Below are 21,674 nucleotides of genomic sequence, written 5' to 3'. Positions count from 1 at the left end.
AAGAGGGAGTGGTGCCCAGACTGATATCCTGTTTAAAAATACAGAGGTATATAGTGTGGATTTGCTGGGTATTAAAGTGGTTTAGCCACAGATCAAAGTTAGTTTTGAGTAATATAGGACATTTAAACTCTAGAATGTTTGAAATTCAGATGGATGAAATTAATAGATGAAAAGGGGGAATCTTCAGTTCTTTATTCATCCTCTTCTTCTTTGACTCTTTTTGCTCTTTTGTGTTGACATTAGTCAGCTCCTTTTCTTTAGTGGCCATTAGGAATGTGCTTCTGTTGTGGTCATATGATGTGTCTTTTCTTCTCACACCAAACAAAGGAGAGGGGTCCCTAGGGTGAAGCCTATTGGCGAGTTTCAGATGGAAATGCACAGTACGATTCAAGTTTAATCTTTTTACTTTGTGCTGAATTGGTCGAAAGCTGGACTGAGGGCTGGGCCATATGGAAAAAAATGTTTATTGATTGTATTGATACATGATGCATTCAAAACTATTAAATATGGCTTTCAATTTACGTAAGGGCCATTTAATATGAAAAAATTTTGTCCCCTAATTTATGAACTCCGCTCCAGTCCACATGCTCTATGGACAGTGAACTGGCTGCATATATATATATATATAATGACACATAATAGCTTTTTGTCACTAAGCATCAAAACATTCCAACTACATATGTTTCTTGGCATCAGTGACTCCATATGCACATAAAACACCAAATCAGTCTAAACAGGAATGCACTGCTGTGGGCTGGTCGCCAGAGGAACAAACCATGTGATGAATATGACTAAACTGTACTATAGCTGCAGGGATAGCTTCAAGGTGGTGAAGTTGTAGGCTACACGTTAACTACCATTCACTCACACATTCATATATTGTATAATATATAATTCATTTAAAATATGTTTTTCACTGCCAACACATTTGATCTTATTGACAAAGACTCTTTCCTAGGACTACCACATCTGTAGTATCTGAAGTATCTGAGGTATCTGAAGTATCCATAGTAGTTGTAGTAGTTGTAGCAGTAGATGTTGTAAACAATTCAAGTTATTACCAATGCAGTTTTCTGTATTTATTGTACCGTATGGTTCACAAATCCAAGACAATGTAGAAAAATCTGCACATTAACCATATAAATTTTACCTATTAGATATTTGAAATTACAGGTCAATTGAATATTACCTTGTCATCTGATACATTTTTGGAGTGCTTACAGTAATGTCTATATTGCAGATTCATTGAAAATAACAAAATAGCCTCCATATCTCCTTTTGCTTTCCGGGGCTTGAAGACTCTGATACATCTGTAAGTACTGACAGACAAGCCTTTCTTTCTTATTTTAAAATATATTTCATACTGCTTGTTACCATTCACTCTGCCCCTGTCGGTGTCTGTGCTGCTGCTGTGGCGACATGCAGAGGTGGTTGGCAGGAGGTGGCGTTGGATCAGGTTTCTGAAGGGCAGATAGCAGTCACTCCAAATGTGACAACTCAGTGTGACGTAGTAAGTTTTAGAGTTTACATGGCTCTATAAATAGATTTATTTAAATATTTTTATTGAGTGCATTTACTCAAGTATTTTTTTTATAGAGGAAATCCTATTAATATTTTTTGTTAATGTTTTAACTCTGATAGTAAATAACTCTTGTACAATATTAGTTTTGCGGTAGTGTAATATAGAGTGTAGTGTGGTAGGCCTAGTTGTAGCAGTATGCAACAAAAATAATTTCCCTACCAGCTTTACCAGCAGGAAACTAGGGAGACAACCAGGAAATTAATTGTGAATTTAAAGTTTCCTCATTCTTACGCAGTTTAACTTTTACTGCAGTGCAAACTAAGCCAGCCTAAAGTAAAGATAGACCCAATCATGACTGACCTGAGAGCACATCTAAATATAAGTGTGTGTTGTAAACTAAACCAAGTGACCTATAATCTTCCCCACAGAGTCCCATTGGTTTGTACCAGACCATTATACCTTTCTAGCATGCAAGAATAATGCATTGAACTATATCACTATACATATACAATAGCAAAAAAAAAAAAAGATAATTTGTACTGGAGAATTACTGTTACAACTAAAACATGCGGTCACCAGCTAGTCTACTACCATGGTATAGTCCATATAACAAAGAGCTATATTACAGCTGTAATACATCAACATTCTGCCAGCTGACAAAGGGAGATGCCCCGTGATCCTGAACTCGTCTGATTACGAGGCTAAAGTGAACAGCCCCCTCACTGACCCGCCACCTAATTGTTGAAACGTGACCCTATGAGTGGGTACAAGAAGAGCACCATAAACTGCTTACAGAAGCTGGAGAAGAAAGAAGTCATTGATATACAGCTGTACTACAGACTGTGTCCTGGTGACTTCATTCCTTGCATCTATGGCCTTCTAAAAATTCACAGTGAAGGAGTATCCCTCAGACCCACTGTATGTAGCACAGACTCCATCACAAACAATGTGGCCAAACATCTGAAGACCATCCCAGCTCCTCTTGTGGGCAAAACGGAGCAGCATATTGAAAACACTGCAGAATTTATGAGCAAAGTCAAGTATCTACAATTTGATTCAGATAAGACCATGGTCTCATTTGATGTGACTTCTCTTTTCACTTGTATCCCCACATCAGTAGTGGTGGAGGCAGCAAAGAGGAGGCTACTGCAGGATACTAAGCTAAAAGAGAGAACTAAACTGACACACAACCAAATCTGCAAACTGCTGGAAATTTGTTTAAATGCCAAATATTTACAGTTTAGAGGAAACTTCTACAGGCAAATCCACAGCTGTGCCACGGGCTCACCGGACTCTCCTAGTATGGCTAAATTATATATGGAACAATTTGAACAGGATGCTTTGGCCTCATTCCCAGGCACTCCACCCACACTTTAGGCACTCCACCCACACTTTGGTATCGATACATGGATGACAACTGGACTAAAATCAAAATTCAAGATCTGGAACCCTTTACTGCACATATAAATGCTGTAAATCCAAACATCAAGTTCACACAGGAACAGGGCAAGGAGAACAAACTGGCCTTCTTAACATTAGCTACAGGTCTTCAGGAAACCCACACAAACTGACCAATACCTGCTGTTTGATTCAAACCATCCACTGCAGCACAAACTCAGAGTTATCCACACTGCAACAGTCTGTCATACACCTCCATCAGATGGTACAGCTCTTAGCCAGAGAAAAGAAATGGTTTGAGAGAGGAGTTAAAGAAGCAATTTTTGTTAGGAAAGACAATCCAACCATGAACAGGAATGGAGGCCTTAGACATCATCTATTCCCCATCTATAACTCCATCCTCAGACCTAAAGGAAACAAAGAAAACAATTGAGCTAGCCTGTAGCCTCATTTAGGTTGAGTGATTATGCTAGGTAGATCTCAAGCTCAGTTCACACTTATAGTATCTCAATAGACCTAGCCTACATACAGAAACTGTAAACAAAAGCTGTTTACAGTTTCAGTGTAGTTTGCTCCTCCCTTCAGACAAATATAAGGCAGTGTCCACCAGTAATCTGACCAGACCAAGCGGGTGCAAGTGGATATTCCTGTCTCCACCACATACAAGTACCCCAGACACTTCAGTACAAACTAAGTCAAAGATTTTCTTAATAAATTGTCTATCATTTGCTGGGGGGTGATAGATCTTCAATAATTAACCTCAGTAAAACGTAATACGTATCGTCCTTCAGTATCAGTGATTTGGGAAGAGAAATCAAAATTTACATTGTTTGAAATGAGAGTTGATACCCCCCTAGCATTTCCTTTTTTTAAGAATAGTATATATGTTTGAACTGTCTAATTATTTATTTCATTGTCAGCATTGGTAAGATGAGTTTCTTGCAAAAATATTACGTCCTGCTATTCACGTTTCATCTTATTTATTATTTTTTGTATTTTACTGGGTTATGCAAGCCATTCACATTGAGTGGGCTGCAGTTTCTGACGAATTTCTATAAGGGCAGCTTGCTTATTTATTCATTCATTCATTCATTCATTCATTCATTTGTTTATTTCAGGGACAGTGCATATTAATTAACATTTCTGTAAATATGCCAGAATTAGCCAAAGGCTATTTTTCATCCTTAGTCCCTTGACAGCAGATACTGTCCACCTAAAAACAAGAGTAAAAATTACAATAAAATAAATACATAGAAAACAGTCGAGAAATATATTCACTATATACATGACAGTCACACACAGACACAGGGCAAGAGGCCAGCAGGGGGCAGCGACAGTGGATAAAGTCAATGTTCACAGATCTGGTTTTCAATTAGCCATTGTTTTAACTGTATTTTAAAGGTGTGGTAAGTGTTAGTGGATCTGATGGTTGTGTGTGTGAGGTTCCAGTCTGAGGCAGCACGAACAGAAAAGGCTGTTTGCCCAAAGGAACTTTTCCTGAGGGGGATGATGCAGTCTCCTCGTGCTGCTCCTCTAGTTCTACTGTGGCTGGTGGTTCTGATGGAGATAAACTGACTGAGTGGTGGAGCTGATAGACTGTGAATGATTTTATTGATTAGGCAGAGATTAGAGTATTTGATCATGTTATCCAGGCTGAGGTGTTTTTGGAGTATTGGACAGTGGTGAAAATGGTTTGTTTTTTTATCCAGAATTTTAACAGATCGCTTGTAGAGTGATTGCAGAGATTTCAGTGTTGTGGTATTTGCCATGGACCAAACGGGTAAACAGTCTGTAATGTGAGAGAGAATCATTGAGTGCATAAACATTTTAGCTGCTTGGGTGGATATTTGATGCCGAATCTGTTTGAAGTTGCGAATACTGAATTTTATATGATTACTTATTTTATTAATGTGAGATTTGAATGATAATTTTGAGTCTATTAGAATTCTGAGATATTTGTATTATGGGACAATCTGCAGCCGTTCTCCAGAGACAAGGATGTCTGGAACTGTATGAGAAATGTTGTTGGATTTACTGAAAATCATTGCTATTGTTTTGTATGTATATTATGTCAATTTAAGACAGGAGTGATTTAGCCAAGATGAGATTTGAGCCATGGAGTGAGTGAGTTGTTATTGCCATGTGTGTATATTACCGTGTTGTCATCGTACATTAGTATGTGGACATTGTTGCAAACGGAGGGAAGATCATTAATGTATAGTGAAAATAACAGTGGCGCTACTGTGGACCTTTGGGGAAGACCGGTGGACAAAGACAGTGCTGAAGACTGTTGAGACTGAAGGTGGACATGTTGAGAGCGGTTGGCCAGGTAAGATTTGATCCATTTCAGTGTATATGGAGAGAAGTTAAATGTACAGAGTTTAGACATCAATATCTCATGGTTTACAGTGTCAAAGGCCTTTTTAGATCTAAAAATACAGCCCCCACTACCCCACCTCGATCTAGCAGTGCTCTGATGTTTTCAGTAAAATAGCAAGTTGCTGTTTCGGTCGAGTGATTGGTTCTGAAGCCAAACTGCATGGGATGGAGAGTATAATGTGTGGTGATTTGATTTAGTACCAGTTCACACAGGTCACATAGGAGGAAAACAAGCATTCACTTTCAGCACAGGAGTCAACATTACCTTTGTAAATGTGGAAGGCAGCAAGTAATGATGAAGTTTCACTGGAAGTGAAAGAAACTTCTTGGGAAGTGCCATTGTCACATTGGAATGCTTTTAATCTTTCCTGAATACTTTTAGTCCTCATCTCATTGTGGTGCTGCGATGTGCCAGCATTTTGCCACGATGGTTTTGTCATCCTTATGCCAGTGGGTCCCCCCACCGTTGTTGTGTGGATCCTTTATCAATCACTCATTTTTTCTTCTGCAGCTTCCCTCGCACTGTTGTAGATCACCGGGCCGGTTTGGAGGTGTATAAGGAGCAGCGCAGGGTATCTGGAAATGCAAACTTTTTTTCTTTAAGTGCTGTCCTGATGTGGGCATATGCTTTTCTCTTTGACAAAGTGTCACTAGTGTAATCATCCTCAAAGAAAAACACTTTGAGCTTTCTTGTTCCATGTGGATCTAAACTTGAGGAAGCACAACACTGTGGATCTCAGTTGGGCTACTCTGGGAGGCTGGGTGGCAAGAGAGCGATGGCATCACCGTATCCCTAGAATAGAGTCAGGAAGTGATAACTGTTTTGATGAAGTTTTCAATAAAGCCCATCATATTTTTCCCTCCAGCTCCCTCTTGTCTTCCATGGATTCTTATGTTATTACTACGAGAGTGTGTAGGATAAATCATCTCTCATATCGGTGCTGAATTCCTCCATCTCTGTGACTCTTTGTTCCTTTTCTTCTATTCTGTTGTTCATCTGGTTCACATTAGTCTTCACAGCATTGAGTTGAGAGTTCATCTCTCCTCTAAAATCAGAGAGGTCTTTTTTGAGTTCTTCAGTTTTATCTCTGACCTCTTGAACACCTGTGCGTATATTTTGTATTTCAGCAATTATACTAACCCTAACAACTTCCACGCTAACGTCACTGGTTAGCTTGTTAGTGGATTGTTTATTAGTTTTGCTTAGCTTGCTGCTATCACATGCGTTGTTGTCACTTGGTGACAAAGACTTTTTTGTATAAACTTGCACTTTTCCTCTTGTCTTTCTTTTACTTTCCTCTGGCGTACATACAATTAGACCCGCTTGGAGATGGAGATTTAAGCTGCCTTTCCACCAGACTGGAAGTCCCCAAGAGATGCATTATTAACACATTTGAGAAGAGGGTCCTGCTGGAATCTTGTCCAGTCTGTTTTATCCCCCGTGTGTTGAGACTTAAGAGAGTGTGGTCTCATTCAGATTCTGAGTATTTTAATCATTTTTATCTGGACTACGGACTCTAAAACATACGGCAAAAGGCATTTTATAACAAAAATGGTGGCAATGGTGGCAAGAAAGAAGAAATTCATTCATATCGTTATCTAGAAGCCTTCAGTCACTATAGATCAACCTTTATATATAAATGCATTGTAAATATTATTACTTTAATTACGAAACCTTTTAGGTTGTAATTGGTGATTTTTTTAATTAGCCAATTACCACAGTTCTGTATGAAAAGGTTATTAACCCTGTTTTCTGTTATCAATGTTCACAGATGCTCTGTTTTACCAAATGCTCTCAAATACCCAAATGGATTTCCTTTTCTCTGCAGGCTGGCTCCACCACAGTGTATAAGTGGAACGGTAATGGCTTCTACTCTCACCAGTCCCTCCACCCCTGGTACCGGGACACAGATGTGGAGTATGTGGAGATGTCCGGAAAGCCTCACCTGATCCTGTCCAGCAGCTCCCAGAGGCCTGTGGTGTACCAATGGAACCGCATCATGAAGCTGTTTGACCGCCGCACGGACATACCCGACATGGAGGATGTGTTCTCGGTCAAGCACTTTCGGGTCAAAGGTCAGAGCTGCATTTCTACCTTTGACAAACTGGACAATTCACCTGTAGACCTCTGCACAGGGCAATGAACTCATTATTGCTTAAGGTGTTTACATAACCATTGAGGACCAATGTATGGATGTACCAATCCAGCTTTTTCAGTTCAGCTGCCAATACATATGTCATTACCAATAACAACTGCTGCCAGAAGAAGTAGTAGTAGCTAGACATTTATTTTTCTGACACACAAATTGTCATAAAAATGTAAGTATATTCATGTTGTGTCTTTAAAAGCATTTGATCTGTGTCTGTCTGCCAGACCCAGACCAGACATTACCATGTGTGAAGCTCTGTCTCCATCCCACAGCAATTTCACTGTTGTTCTACCTGTCTAAGTGTAAAAGTTCATTATTTCATGGCTGTGAAACAAAAGTCACTCTGCTTTGAAATGTATGTAGTTTTGTCATTCGGTTATAAAATAGTCAGAGCTCAGATGCTCGGGAGGTTGTTTAGACTTGGATTTAGACTGAGAGGGGAACTGGGGGAGAGGCCGGGAGGCTACCAGTCTGTGGCCAGGGCAGGCCTGGGCCCTGTCCTGTCTGTATCTGCTGTAACAAACAATAAACCCTTTTTTTTCTGTATTTCAATTTCAGAAGTGGGATCCACGAGTGGTCGTCCAGAACCCAAAGAAGATGGAATTTTGTCTTTCTTTTGGTTTCTGTCCTGATGCATGGATCTTTCAAACAAGAACATGGATGGACATTGGTTTCTGTCCTGGATCACCACCACTGGATTCGAACAAGGTTTACTTGGTGAACTTTTCCAATACAGACTTCTTTCCATTTGAAAAGGAAATCTTCATCTACCAAGACTGGTAAACCAAAGGAGAATGTATTTTGGAAATGCAAAATGCTTAACTACACATACCCAACGGCCATAGTTCTGATCCTATACCATTTTTGATGTATCTCACAACTTTTCAGTATCTTTGGCTCCAAAATCTCATGTGTGTACCACCATGCTGCCCTAACAACATGCTGCTAATACAATCCAAACAACAATGGCCATCATCACTCCTGATTTCCTCACTTTTGGGACATAGTTGACAGACCACTCATCCTTTTAAGCCACTGAAACTAAGATATTGGAAGTTACGAATGGCAAAACATCTAAAATGTGGAGCAAAACTTCAAGAGGATCTGGACAGAAATGGATTCCAACTGAGGAGCCCTGCTGTGCTGACTGTGCCCAGTCACTAGCCCCGCCCCTGATCCGGGTCTAGTCCATGAGACTGTGATGACTGTAGCTCCACCTATGACTAAGCTGTGAGACACTGTGTAAAGGTGAACATGTTTTGTTAATCTTTGCTTTATATAATATCTAGTATTGGGACCTAATTGAATTTATTCTCCAGAATGAGGTTTAGGAGTCATTACAGTTAACTATCAAACAGTCATGGGTGAAATTCCCCTCTAGTTGTAATGAGCTAGTAAACAGTCAAACAGGTGGAAGTCCCTGCTATTTAGCGAACAGTCACTAGGTGAAACTCCTATCTAGGGTTACTATCTGGTAAAAGGCAAAAGGGTGAGAGTCCCTGTGTAGTTGAGTGTAAGGACAGATTAACTTTGTTTTTGTTTTTTTTCTTCATGAGGGAGAGTAAATTCAGCAGTCCATCTAGGTCTAAGAATGGAGATATTATGTAATTGCAAAATGCAGACACATGTAAATTTACACATGTAAACACTATTGTCTAATTCAGTCACAATGTTAAGTGTAAAAAAAAAGTAAAGAAAAAAATACAAAAAATTGAAAAACAAAAACTGAAAAAAAGAAAATGGTTAAGTACAGAGCGTGACACAAGAAGTCAATTGTGCATTTGTGTGTCCTTAGAAATGATCAGCAAAACTGTGTAGTGTGAATTATGCAACATCAGCAAATATGTGTGTAACAGCTTAAACCATTGTAAACTGTGTCAACAAGAACATGACAGGATGCAGTTTCAGCTGATCCACTCATTTTCTACATTTCTTTGTTTCTTTATATTTCTTTTTTGTTATTCGTTTTTTGTTGTTGTTGTTGTTTTTTTGCCTCATTACTCAATAATCACACACTAACAACACTAACAACTAACCAATAACATTTTTGGGCTTCACAAAATGTTTCTTTCAGAACAGCAATTTAACTGTTGTCTTGCAGCAGACTGAGAGGGGAACTGGGGGAGATCTACTGTAACAAACAATAAACCTTTTTTTTTCTGTATTTCAAAACTCACCAAGCTAATGGATTACTTTTCAATTAGAACTGTAATTTTCCTACAACACAAATGATTGATCACAAACCTACAACTTACAAAAGAATACAATGTTATGATGTTTGTCTCACCATCCACCTCCAGTATGTAACTTTCTGGAGGTGGCACATTACATTAAAAAGTTAAAATTTTGCAACCAAAAACAAAACAAACAAACAAACAAAAACATGCTTTTTCCAGTCTATTTTTTGGGCTAGAAAGTTACATACTGTTTGTAAAATGTACTTTACTGTATTATCCTAAAGACATCTTAGAAATGTTGACATGGGACACAAAGTGACATGATAGTAGTACCCTGATGTATCAGAATGCTCATTGGCCATGACTAAGAGAGTTATTAGATCAAATGTGAATAAACCTGTACAAAAAAGCTTTAAATTCTTTCAATATTGACTATTTGTATTTGCATTTTCAGATGCAATGTTTGGGACATTGAGATAACCTCTTGCATAACCCTCGCGTTTCCCTGAATGCAACAGTAAACAACTTGTCCACTGTCTCTTTTTTAAAGGTGAGCTGTTTATCTGCCTGACAAGATTCATTGGGGACTCCAAGGTGATGCGCTGGGACGGAGCCATGTTCAAAGAGGTCCAGACATTCCCCTCTCGCGGCTCCATGGTGTTTCAGCCTGTCACCATCGGCAACTGGCAGTACGCCATCCTGGGCAGCGACTACTCTCTGACACAGGTCTTTCAATGGGACACTAAGAGGGGCCACTTTGTCTCATCCCAGGAGCTGAACATCCAAGCCCCAAGAGGGTTCGCGCTGGCTGCTATCGATGACCACATCTTTCTTTTTGCGTTGGAACACAGGAACCAGTAGTATTTAAGCCTCCCGCCATTCAGGCAAATTTAGCAGTTAAAGTCGGGATTGAATTTGACATTGATTTAGTCCTGTCTGAAACCTTTTTTTGTCACTGTTTAGTCCTGTGGTCATCCCTGCTTAGAGCTGGTGTAGTTGCTGTTAGTAATGTATGAATGAATAACACACAAAATTGTAAAGTGACTGTAAAAGCATTATATAAGATGAAGGTTAGACATATGTTTCATATATGCCTGTAGTAGCTATAATTTACTTGGTTTAGACATTGTTCTCCATAGGCCAGGTCATTACAATGCAACAAGATGAATACCCACAGGTTTAATAAACCTGATTAAAAAAAAAACAAAAAAACAAACAAAACAAAAAAAAACAGTTGGGAATGAGTCAAGTGATGAAATTTTGGACAAAAAGTCCTATCACATGGTTTCTGAAAGGCCCCTGACAATAATACCTCTGGAAGAATAACTTGCCAGAAGCGTCCCACTGTGTGTGCTCTCTTTCACAGTACTCTTGACAGTTGTCTCCCCCCATTGTCCACACCTCTGTTGTTTTTTCCCTCCTAACCCACTACCTGTATTTTCATTATGTTCTCTTTCTGAGACTTACACAAAACACTGTTACACTAACTCACTGCATTTATATTTGCCAAATATGTTTTGTAAAGTAATTTATATTTATAATACTGCTGTTGTAGATTTTCCAAAAAGACTGTTTTTAGAAAATGTAGAACTTGGCCCCTAAGTTAGACATGATTATTTCCTAATAATAATGTAGGTTTATTACATACTATTATTATGGCAAAGGACTATAGTAAAATTATTATTGCGTATTATTATACTGAGTTGTGTTCCATTAGTTTTAAGTGTATTCTAAGCCTCACATATCAAAAGCAGAGCGTTTGTTCTGTGAGGTGAGTGTGAGCTGTGTGTGTTTTAGGAGCTTAGTTTAACACAGCACAACCTCCCGGAGGTGGGCGGAACCTCGGGTAAGGTTTTAGTTGTCCACACAGTTGCACCGGGTTCATTTCTGCCCCCCTGTGGGTAAAGTAACCAGTGCATAGGAGCTTATATCCTGCCACCAAGGTTAGTCATTAACCTTGTCTTCTCGGGAGCTGAGTGGGACAAAGGCAGACAGCAGTCTGTCCGCGGCATGCTGCCTCTCGGCCGCCACATCTTACCATGGGAGACTGTGACCACAGCGAACACGAGCGGGCTTTGACCCTGGAGGATGGCATTACTGTAGCCTTCAGTAAAGTTGACAGCCATGACACCGACGACGACGGAGACTGTGAGTGTTTCGACGAGCAGACGGCACAAACGCGCCCGTTACAGGGAGAATCCAGAGCGTGGAGCGGCTGTGATGATGTTACCGAGGAGAAAGAGACGAGAGGAAATCAGCACGCACCGGAACAGCGCCACAAGAAAACACTGTGTCCACCGGCGTTTTGCGTCAGAGAGTCAACATCAGCACGGACTGAGAGCGCACCCAAAGGTACAAGACTTTGAGCAATCTGACAAACTTTTCAACAGATATCTACAACATGTGAGGTCCTTGTCTTTCTTTGTTAATAAAGGACATCACAGTAGGACGGCCCTATTTACCCGGGACAGCTCCGTGCTTGGGCCCAGTGTCCCCTGTCCCGGCAGATTTATACAAAAACATTGATTTGTCCCAGTTTTATACAGAGTCCTAGGTGTCCCAATTTTTGACCAATTTGATCCCTCCAACAATAATAATAATAAAAAAATAAATAAAAAATAAATAAAATAAAATGAGAGAGAAAGAACACAAAGTAAACGCACCGACAGAAGTCCCTCAGACCCACATGTGAGTCTTGAAACACATGTGAATAAGTCAGGAACTGGACGAGTGCATAAGAATATTCTTAATTACGCACATTTTTCACAATTTTATTATTACCAACCAGGGACGCCACTAGATCTACATCTACACTGGGGGACCGACCCCTTTCATTTGTACCTACATTTTTTCCCCAAAAAAGTCTGATGTGTAGTGCACCTCTTTCAAGCAACGTCTGAGGTCCCCCGTTAGGACTGGTGTAATTTCCTGTAATGTGGCGAATTTTATATGAATAAATGCATCTAGCAGCCTAAAATAATAAAGGTAGGCTTTTATCTATGTTATTATTAGTACAACTAAAATACTCTTATTAAACTTAATATGTGCTTTCTACAAGCTACTAATCATTTGTGTCCAACTCCTGTGCCAGAGGTAGTGAATCCCCAGCACTCTGCTGCCTCCCTGTGCACCCCAGCTCTCCAGTCTGCGCACTGAGCGCCCCCTGGCTGTGAGTCACAGCCTCACACCAGGCTGTGGACAGACAGTCCAGTGTCTTGACAAAACTAAAGTCTGAAACATTTCAGTACACTTTCAGTACACCTGGGCTCATGTTTTATGTTGCTTTCAATTCAATTCAATTCAAACTTTGCTGTGGTACTTCTGGAGCCCAGCTGATTTGTACAGGGGCACATGCCCCAGTAAAAAGGGTCTAGTAGTGATGACCCTGTTACTTACCAACCCAACCTGGGGAAGTCGTCAGTTTTTGATTAAAAAAATCTGGCCACCCTACATCATTGACAGGCAGGACTATGCACACTTGTTTACAACATCACGCTCTTATCTCTAATAATGCTCTTATCATGTTACAGAACTGTAAAAAATTAAGCTGCCCTCCAAGTTAAAGCCACATGGCCCCTTGTCCCTGTGTGACAAATATAGTTCTTTTCAACAGCCATAGGTCTGCTGCTTTACTGTATATTTACCTTCTGAGAAACTTCTGACAAACTCACTATGTACAGTGAGGTTTCTATGGCGACAGTTACAGTAGATAGTGACGTGTTGTAAACCAGCTTGACATTTATATTATCTAGGGCATGACAGCACTCCTTTGGCAAGGCAAGGCAAGGCAAGTTTATTTGTATAGCACAATTCGTACACAAGGTAATTCAAAGTGCTTTACAGAAAAAGAAAGACATTAAAATCACACAAATCAAAACATAAATAATCACAAATAATCATCATAAAATTAACATTAAAAGAGAAGAGTGCAGAATAAAAATCTTTCAGTTGTATGCACAGCTAAACAGAACCGTTTTGAGCCTGGATTTAAATATTGTCAAAGTGGAGGCCTGTCTCACATCTTCAGGAAGACTGTTCCAGGTTTCAGCTGCATAAAACTGAAACGCTGATTCCCCATGTTTAGTCCTGGCTCTGGGCACCAGCAGGAGGCCGATCCCTGAAGTCCTCAAATTGCGAGATGGTTCATACAGCACTAACATGTCGGAGATGTACTTTGGACCTAGGCCATGGAGAGACTTACACACAAGCAGAGCTGCTTTAAAGTCTATTCTTTGAGCTACAGGAAGCCAGTGCAGAGACCTGAGCACAGGACTTATGTGCTCATACTTCCTGGTTCTAGTCAGGACCCGAGCAGCAGCGTTCTGGATGTACTGCAGCTGTGTTAAGGCTCGTTTGGAGAGGCCAGTGAGCAGGCCAGATAGCACACACACTTAACACCCACACACAGTCTGTTCAATTAAGGTTGATTAATTTCAAACCCTTGATACGAATTTAACCAGTAGTAGGCTACAAATTTATATTCCAATTTGAACACCAAATTGCCCCTCTCATATTGTAAGGTTTGTTATAGTTAATTTACCCAGAAAGAAAGACTTTGTTTAGTGTGCACTTCCTGTTCAGATAACTTTCATGGCTTAGTCTAAATATTAAGTATGTAAATAATAGCGTGTAAGTTGAAGTTTTCACATGTTTTTTCATCATCTCTTACAGACACAGAGAAACCAAAGCCATGTGCCGGTCTTGGTTTGTTCTATGCGCTTCTGTCCACTGTATTCTTCTCCATCATCACTGTTCTGGTCAAAACCATCCAGGGACTTCATGCCATAGAGATCAGTGGCATTCGCTGCTTCTTCCAGATGCTCTTTGTGGCACCACTGCTCATTTATCACAAGTAAGCATGACATAGACTACTTACAGCCTGATAGTAGGTCATGTATGCTAGGTTAAGAATTTGTTTATACAACTCAAACTATAAAAGCTGTTTCCAATATAAAGTCAGCCATTCTCCTATTCACACATACAGTGCAGTTGCTGAAATATTGTAAGCTGTAATTATTGGAAATTGTTAATGTGACACTGTTACTAACAGTGTATTCAGAATGTACAAACACATTTCCTGTGAATTAACTGCACAATGGATAACATTTCTAGAAAGTAATGTTATTTGTTAAACATTTCAGGTAAATAAGCTCAACATTCAATTTACAAAACTACAAATCTTTCTGCCATCCCTAACCCCAATCCTTTGTATTATATCACACTTCATAGAGCCATATAGTTACTGTTCTCCTTCAGCCTGCCCTCTGTGTAGCGAATTACAGGTTATTACTACATCCATCACCCACCAACATGTGTTCATCTGTTTATCTGTTTCCAATGGTGCTCCTCAGATGTGGTAGCTCCCAGACTATGGAACAGCCCCCTCTGCCTGTCAGATCTTCTCAGTCTGTTACCCAGTTTAAGACTAGACTGGTGTTTTATTGCAATTTTTGTATCTGTCATGTTATCGTGTTATCTGTATATTTGTTTTTTTTAATTTAAATGTCAAGAACTTTGGTCAGCTGAAGTTGTTTTAAATGTGCTGCTTAAATAAACTTGAATTGAAATCAGTATGTGTGCCTCAGGACAGGCTTCATTGGCCCCAGAGACAAACGCATCTTTCTGTTACTGCGTGGCCTCCTTGGCTCCAATGCCATGATCCTGCTCTTCTACGCTGTGCAGCAGATGCCTTTAGCAGACGCCACTGTCATCATGTTCAGGTGAGGATATTTGGATTAAAAGCTCTCTCCCGTTGTGCTTAGTTACTGGCTTTGTTTACATGCAACCCAAAAATCTGGTCTGATTTCTGCAGCATCAGTTTACTGAAATGTCATGTAAGCAGTAATGAGTCATGAGTAATCTGATTTCCTCATGATTGTCACAAAAACACAGACATGTGTGAAAAATGTTACGTTTTTGAAATTATAATACTTTGTTTACATGTCCAAGAGAATCTGATAATCTGTGGATTTTTAGAGTATATTTGGAAAACATACTCCAAAAAATCTGATCAAATTATTATTTAATTATTCTAGTTATCAGATTTTGACTGGCCATATAACTTTGCCCTATGTGTTGTTAAGATTAGCTTTGATTTTTTTCAGTAATCCAGTCTTCACTTCAGTGCTGGCCTGGATATTTTTGAAGGAGAGGTGTACAATCTGGGACTGTGTCTTCACTATCTTCACCCTCACAGGGGTCATTCTCATCGCACGACCACCTTTTATCTTTGGAAAGCATCTCAGTGGCATCGAGAGTAACTATAGCAACCACATCAAAGGAGCTATAGCTGCATTTGCAGGTGCCACAATGAACTCTTTTTTGAATGTAATTTTTATTCTGACACATGTTGTTTTCTGTTCACAGGTGCAATTGGAGCTGCTTGCACGATAGTTATTCTTCGTAAGATTGGGAAGAGTGTCCACTACTACCTCTCTGTGTGGTATTACGCTGTCATTGGACTGATCGAATGCATTATTACTGTTTCCGTCCTTGGGGAGTGGAAGATCCCCACGTGTGGCCGCGATCGCTGGATGCTAATGTTGATAGCGGTGCTGGGCATTGCTGGTCAGTCTTTCCTCACAAAGGCACTGCAGATTGAGAAGGCCGGACCCGTGGCTCTGATGAGGACTGTGGATGTGGTGCTAGCATTTAGCTTTCAGTTCATCTTCTTTAACCGCACACCTACCTGGTGGAGCCTGGGAGGGGCGTTGTGTGTGGTCGCCAGCACAAGTGGAATAGCACTTAGGAAGTGGTACGTCAACTCACGCAAAAGCTGAGTATTTATTTTGACATTCAAAGGATTTTTTGTTTTGTTTTTTGTATTTCATTGTTACTTGAATTATTGTGAATAGTTACATCCTATTTGGATGTAAGACATCATGGTGCATTATACTTTGTTTCTATGCACACTATACAAGTATCCTTACTATATTAATATTTAAGTTGTTTTTCTGTTTTTAAGAAATTATCACACCAAGATTCTTTCAAAACTTAGTAGTAATTATTTAGCTGGTGTGTGTATAGAAAGTTTTGCTTTACTTTAAAATCAGATAATGGAAGCGCTTTGCACTGAACATTGTGCACTTGGAGGGTCCTTCAGCACCTTGGCTAAAGCTGTCACATGAGGATTAAATCAGAACAATTGATGAAACATGTGACCTTTGACCCAGAAGATTTCTTTATAGGAGAGTAAACACTTATTCCCTTACACTATTATAGTGTTCTCTTTCTCTCTTTGTGAAAGAGGGGTTGTTACAGGGAGCTGTTTGCACTTTATTATTGTCTAAGGATAGAAAGTATAATTTTCCTGAAGCCTTTATATAGAGTTGTATCTATGACCTAAGTCACAGGGACTAATATTTCAAAAGGTGGTGTAAAACACTGTCATGTAAAAGGCCCTGCAGCTAAAACATGTGCCTTTTACATGTGGCTGTGTATTTTTAAACAGCAGTGGCCCTGTGGATGGTCAGTGACTTATGTACTTGAGTATTTCAATCCTTTCTTAAGCAATCAATAACAATAACTATAAATATTTCCCCTATGTTTTGTGCAGATACAGTGATACCGCTTATGACCTTGATGTCTTGTGTTGTTATTAGTTGCTGTAAAGATCAAGCTTCATTGCAGACTAGCACTCTGTGTGAGCATTGCTCAACTTTATTATAGTTTTAGAGGAGTACAATAGTCATAAGCGTGTTTTACTGTGGGCTGGAGCTACAGTTCTTTGGTGGGCCTTTAGAGTCCACAGTTAATCATTGCAGCTCATACAGTTGAAACCAGAAGTGTACATACACAACATAAAAAAGACACATACACTTCCCCCTCATTATCTGACAGGAAAGCAGACTTAACGTTTCCTGTTTTAGGATTACCAGAATTATTTCTATTACTAAATGCCTGATTTGGGTTTTTTTTTCTTTTTTTTTTTTTCTTTTTTTTCCAGATTTTTTTTGGGACAATTTTTCATTTCTTTCTTCAAAGTCAGAAGATTACATACAGTAAGATTACTATGTATTTAAACAATTTGGGAAAACCCAGATGATGATGTCAGGTCTTTGACAACATTTGAGTTAATTAGAGACACACCTGTGAATGTATTTGAAAGCACACCTGAAACACACTGCTTCTTTGTGTAACACCATTTGAAAGTAAAGAAAATAAATCAGCCAAGATATCAAGAAGAGAATTGTGGAGAATTGCACAAGTCTGGTTCCTCCTTGGGTGCAATTTCCAGATGAATGAAGGTGCCTCATCTATTCAAACAATTATACACAAGTATAAACACCATGGGAATGTCCAGCCATCATCCCGCTCAGGAAGGAGACAGGTTCTGTTTCCAAGAGATGAGCGTGCTTTGGTCCGAAATGTGCACCTCAACCCAAGAACAAAAGCAAAAGGCCATAGTGAAACAAGTACTGTACCAACATGGGCTGAAAAGGCCACTTTGCAGGAAGAAGCCATAACTCCAAAAGAAACATAATAAAGCCAGATTACAGTTTGCAAATGCACACAGGGACAAAGACATAAATTTTTGGAGACATGTCCTGTGGTCTGACGAAGCTAAAATTGAACTATTTGGCCATAATGGGCATCTTTATATCTGGAGAAAAAAGCTTGCAAGCCTGAGAACACCATCCCCAACTGTGAAATACAGGGGTGACAGCATCATGTTGTGGGGTTGTTTTGCTGTAGGAGGGACTGGTGCACTTAACAAAATAGATGGCATCATGTGGAAAGAATATTATGTGGAAATACTGAAGCTACATCTTAAAACATCAGCCAGGAAGTTAATGCTTGGGCGCAAATGGGTCTTCCAAATGGACAATGACCTGAAGCATACTGCCAAACTGGTTACAAAGTGGCTTAAGGATAACAAAGTCAATGTTTTAGAGTCTCAATTCTATTGAAAATTTATAGGCAGACCTGGCTAAAGGCACGTGCAAGCAAGGCGGCCTACAAACTTGGCTCAGTTACACCAGTTCTCTCATGAGGAATGGGACAAAATTCCTGCCAACTCTTGTGAGAAGCTTGTAGAAGGATATCCAAAACAAATCATAGCGTTTAAAGACAGTGGTACCAAAGACTTATGAAATTTATGAAAACATCTGACTTTGAAGATGAAAAATTGTCTAGAACAATCGTTTTTCATTTATTCCGGCATTTGGCAAATAGAAATAATTTTAGTAAACTTCTGGTTTCAAATGTACATATTCATATTTTGCATTTTTTTTTGCTTCACTTTCAGTATCTTATCTGAACCATATCAGATTCAAATAATTTTCATAAATATTTAAATTATACTGTATTTATAAAGGACATGGTATGTATTTAAGTATTACAATACCTCTGAACACAATACGTATTTTGACTGCTCGAAGCCTCTAAATGCAATACTACACATAGAGGCCTACTATAGTACTGTTTCATAGACCAATGACTCAACACACTATTCAGATTTACTATGCAATTGTGTTCATCTAAAAACTGGCATACTTTTATTTATTGTTTTTCTTTACGCTCTAATGTGCTCCATATGTAATAATCGGTTACTTTTGAATGAATCACTTTGGAGATATAAGCCTTAACCTTGAAGCTGTTTTGTATCCTTTTCATAAACGTGTAGTAAAGTATATTTCTTTAAAGAGAGATATCATTTATACAACTTCTCAATAAAGTATTCTCTATTCACTCATAACTGTTGTTGTGTTTCTGTCTTTTAAATACTGTGGTTACATCATTGTCACCGCTGCATGGCCTGTTGTCTTTTGTCCATAGGAGCTTTTCACAAACAACTGAGTCAGGGAGCTGCTGCCTGCACTGCTCCAATACGTGCACCAGAGGATTGTGGTCTATTGTTACGCTGTATTGTTGATGCGATTGTTGTTTCACCACACAGCTTATGGCATTGGACCGAATTCACTGGGTTTGTGCATTGTTGGAACTTACAAATAAATGACAACTTAGAATCAGTATTATTGTTTTAGTAGTACAACAGAGGGGGCTACTATTTAGAATATTATTTATTTATTTCCTGAGGGTTAATTGGATCTTGTGGTTTTCATTTGGCTTCGACACAAGAGGCGTTTTAAACAGCAGAGGGCAGACTCCACAACATTTATACAAGTTAACCTTGGACTGGTGGAATTTTGCATCAATTAATATTAAGATCAAAAATTATTTATTTGTCAATTTATAGATATTTCAATTTATTCATTAGGTTTTAAGGTTGCATGTTTGTTTTTTGTTTTTTTTAAATGATTATGCTGGAATAATTATCGTCCTGTTGTGTTTTATTGATGATTTCCAGGCATTTAACCTCTAGACTCTAACATTCCAGTCACATGCAGATGGTGATGCTCTGGCTCTGTGCTTTCACTCTGGACACCGGGGGAGCTGTGGGGATTCCAGTGTGGACCTGGGCGGAGGGTGAAAGGAGTGAAGGGCTTGCACATTCCTGTCACATGCCATAAGCTTTCCCATCAGAGTGTAGCGGCGCTCGGGAAATGGAAACGAATCTCCAGTTTTCCACCGTGAAACTAATCCAGGCTGTGAAGTGGAAAGCGGGCATCCCCTCTGCACGTGCACAGCTCTCCAACTCATACTTTGTTTTCCTCTACTGGAAAATGTGCAAACTCAGTCTTTGGGCTACAGCATAATAGCAGAATTGAAAAGAATTGTTACTATATTATTTGTTAAGAAGGTGTTTGAGGTGTTTGAGCAGATTTGCGAGCTGTATTAAAGTGGCTTTTGTGTGAACTTATTGTCGGCATTCCGATGTAGTGACACACAAAGACCCAGCGCGCATTACCCAGACTGGGTTATTGTCCTCCTGTCCACACTCCACAGCTCACAGCACTGAGGGAGAGGAGAGAGAGGAAGAACCAGGAGGCATTCACACACAGTGGGAATCTACAAAATCCACCATTCAAAATTTGGCAAATCATCAATTTATAACCAAAAACTGTACGGTAAAAGATGATGATAATAATGTATTATTATTATTATTATTATTATTATTATTATTATTATTATTATTATTATTATTATTATTATTATTATTATTATTATTATTATTATTATTATTATTATTATTATTATATTAAGAAGGGTCCGCAGAGAAATATAGGCATAATGGTCAATGATCATAAAAATCAAGTGACTTAATCAAAAATCAAGTGACCCAAGTAGACTATCACTGATGATGAGCAAACTACCTGACCTCAATGATGCACAGATTGTTTTAGCCACACTCTAATGTATTTAACCTATTTATTTCGCCTGTTTGAGGATGGCGTTTGGATACAGTGCATCAACAACGAAAACTCAAAGCAACATAATGTCCTCCTCAGAAGGGTCCCATGTTGGCAAACCCAAATGGGGCACACATACAATAGCTCACTCACAACTCATGCCCATATGAAGCCCACACTGCCCCAGACATGGGGCTCACATACACTGATGGTTGGTTTAAAACCATGCCTATGATAATATGTTTTGCATCACCTGTGTATGTTTCATTAATCTTATATTCGAGGGGGGCTGTCTCACATTTCTTCCTATTAATATACAGGCTACATGAGTGTGGGGCCCATGTGAGACTTTCCCCGATCTTCCAAATCTATGTCGAAGGACCTGATCCTGTCCTGCTGCCGCATGATGTGATTCACTAATCCGGGAAGTGTTGATCCTAGATTCACCGTGATTATTTTTAATGAATCAATATATCTATCAATTCATCTATCAATATCGTTTTATTAAAACTGTTTCACACAGTGCTGTGATAGTGGAGTCTGGCGCCCTCTGGCGCCCTCTACTTGCCACAGTGGTGCCGCACTTGTTTGTCATTGATGTGCAGCTCTGTGGTTGTGTGGCCCATAAACCTATTGCTTTAGTCCTTATACAGAATATTTATATGAAAAGTAACACTAGTGAGAGTGCTAACAGTTCCAGGTAACACATTTACGTTGATAATATTTGTATCCCACAGCACGCTCTTTGTCGTGTCTATTTGTCCGAGGTTCTGTGAACGCCCCACAGAAAAAAAGG

At 39.3% G+C, this 21,674-nt stretch overlaps 1 protein-coding gene across 2 annotated transcripts in view; it reads left to right on the top strand.

The window, feature by feature from the left end:
- The window catches only part of slc35g1 (solute carrier family 35 member G1), a 45,657-nt gene extending 26,423 nt beyond the window's left edge, over positions 1-19,234 (top strand). The window contains exons 1-5 of one of the 2 annotated variants that reach the window (XM_033985015.2): positions 11,504-11,978; positions 14,298-14,478; positions 15,212-15,346; positions 15,731-15,927; positions 15,993-19,234. In XM_033985015.2, the coding sequence (XP_033840906.1) occupies positions 11,666-11,978; positions 14,298-14,478; positions 15,212-15,346; positions 15,731-15,927; positions 15,993-16,405 (1,239 nt within the window). In that variant the 5' untranslated portion in view covers positions 11,504-11,665 and the 3' untranslated portion in view covers positions 16,406-19,234. Of the gene's footprint in view, positions 1-11,503; positions 11,979-14,297; positions 14,479-15,211; positions 15,347-15,730; positions 15,928-15,992 lie in introns of those variants that run through there. The other variant, XM_055229538.1, reaches the window with a different exon arrangement.
- Positions 19,235-21,674: the final 2,440 nt, after the last annotated feature.

Source organism: Periophthalmus magnuspinnatus, chromosome 19 (assembly GCF_009829125.3).
Source record: "Periophthalmus magnuspinnatus isolate fPerMag1 chromosome 19, fPerMag1.2.pri, whole genome shotgun sequence".
Classification (NCBI taxonomy): domain Eukaryota; kingdom Metazoa; phylum Chordata; class Actinopteri; order Gobiiformes; family Gobiidae; genus Periophthalmus; species Periophthalmus magnuspinnatus.
The sequence above is the reverse complement of the archived record's forward strand: the minus strand, read 5'-3'. Positions and strand labels throughout refer to the sequence as shown.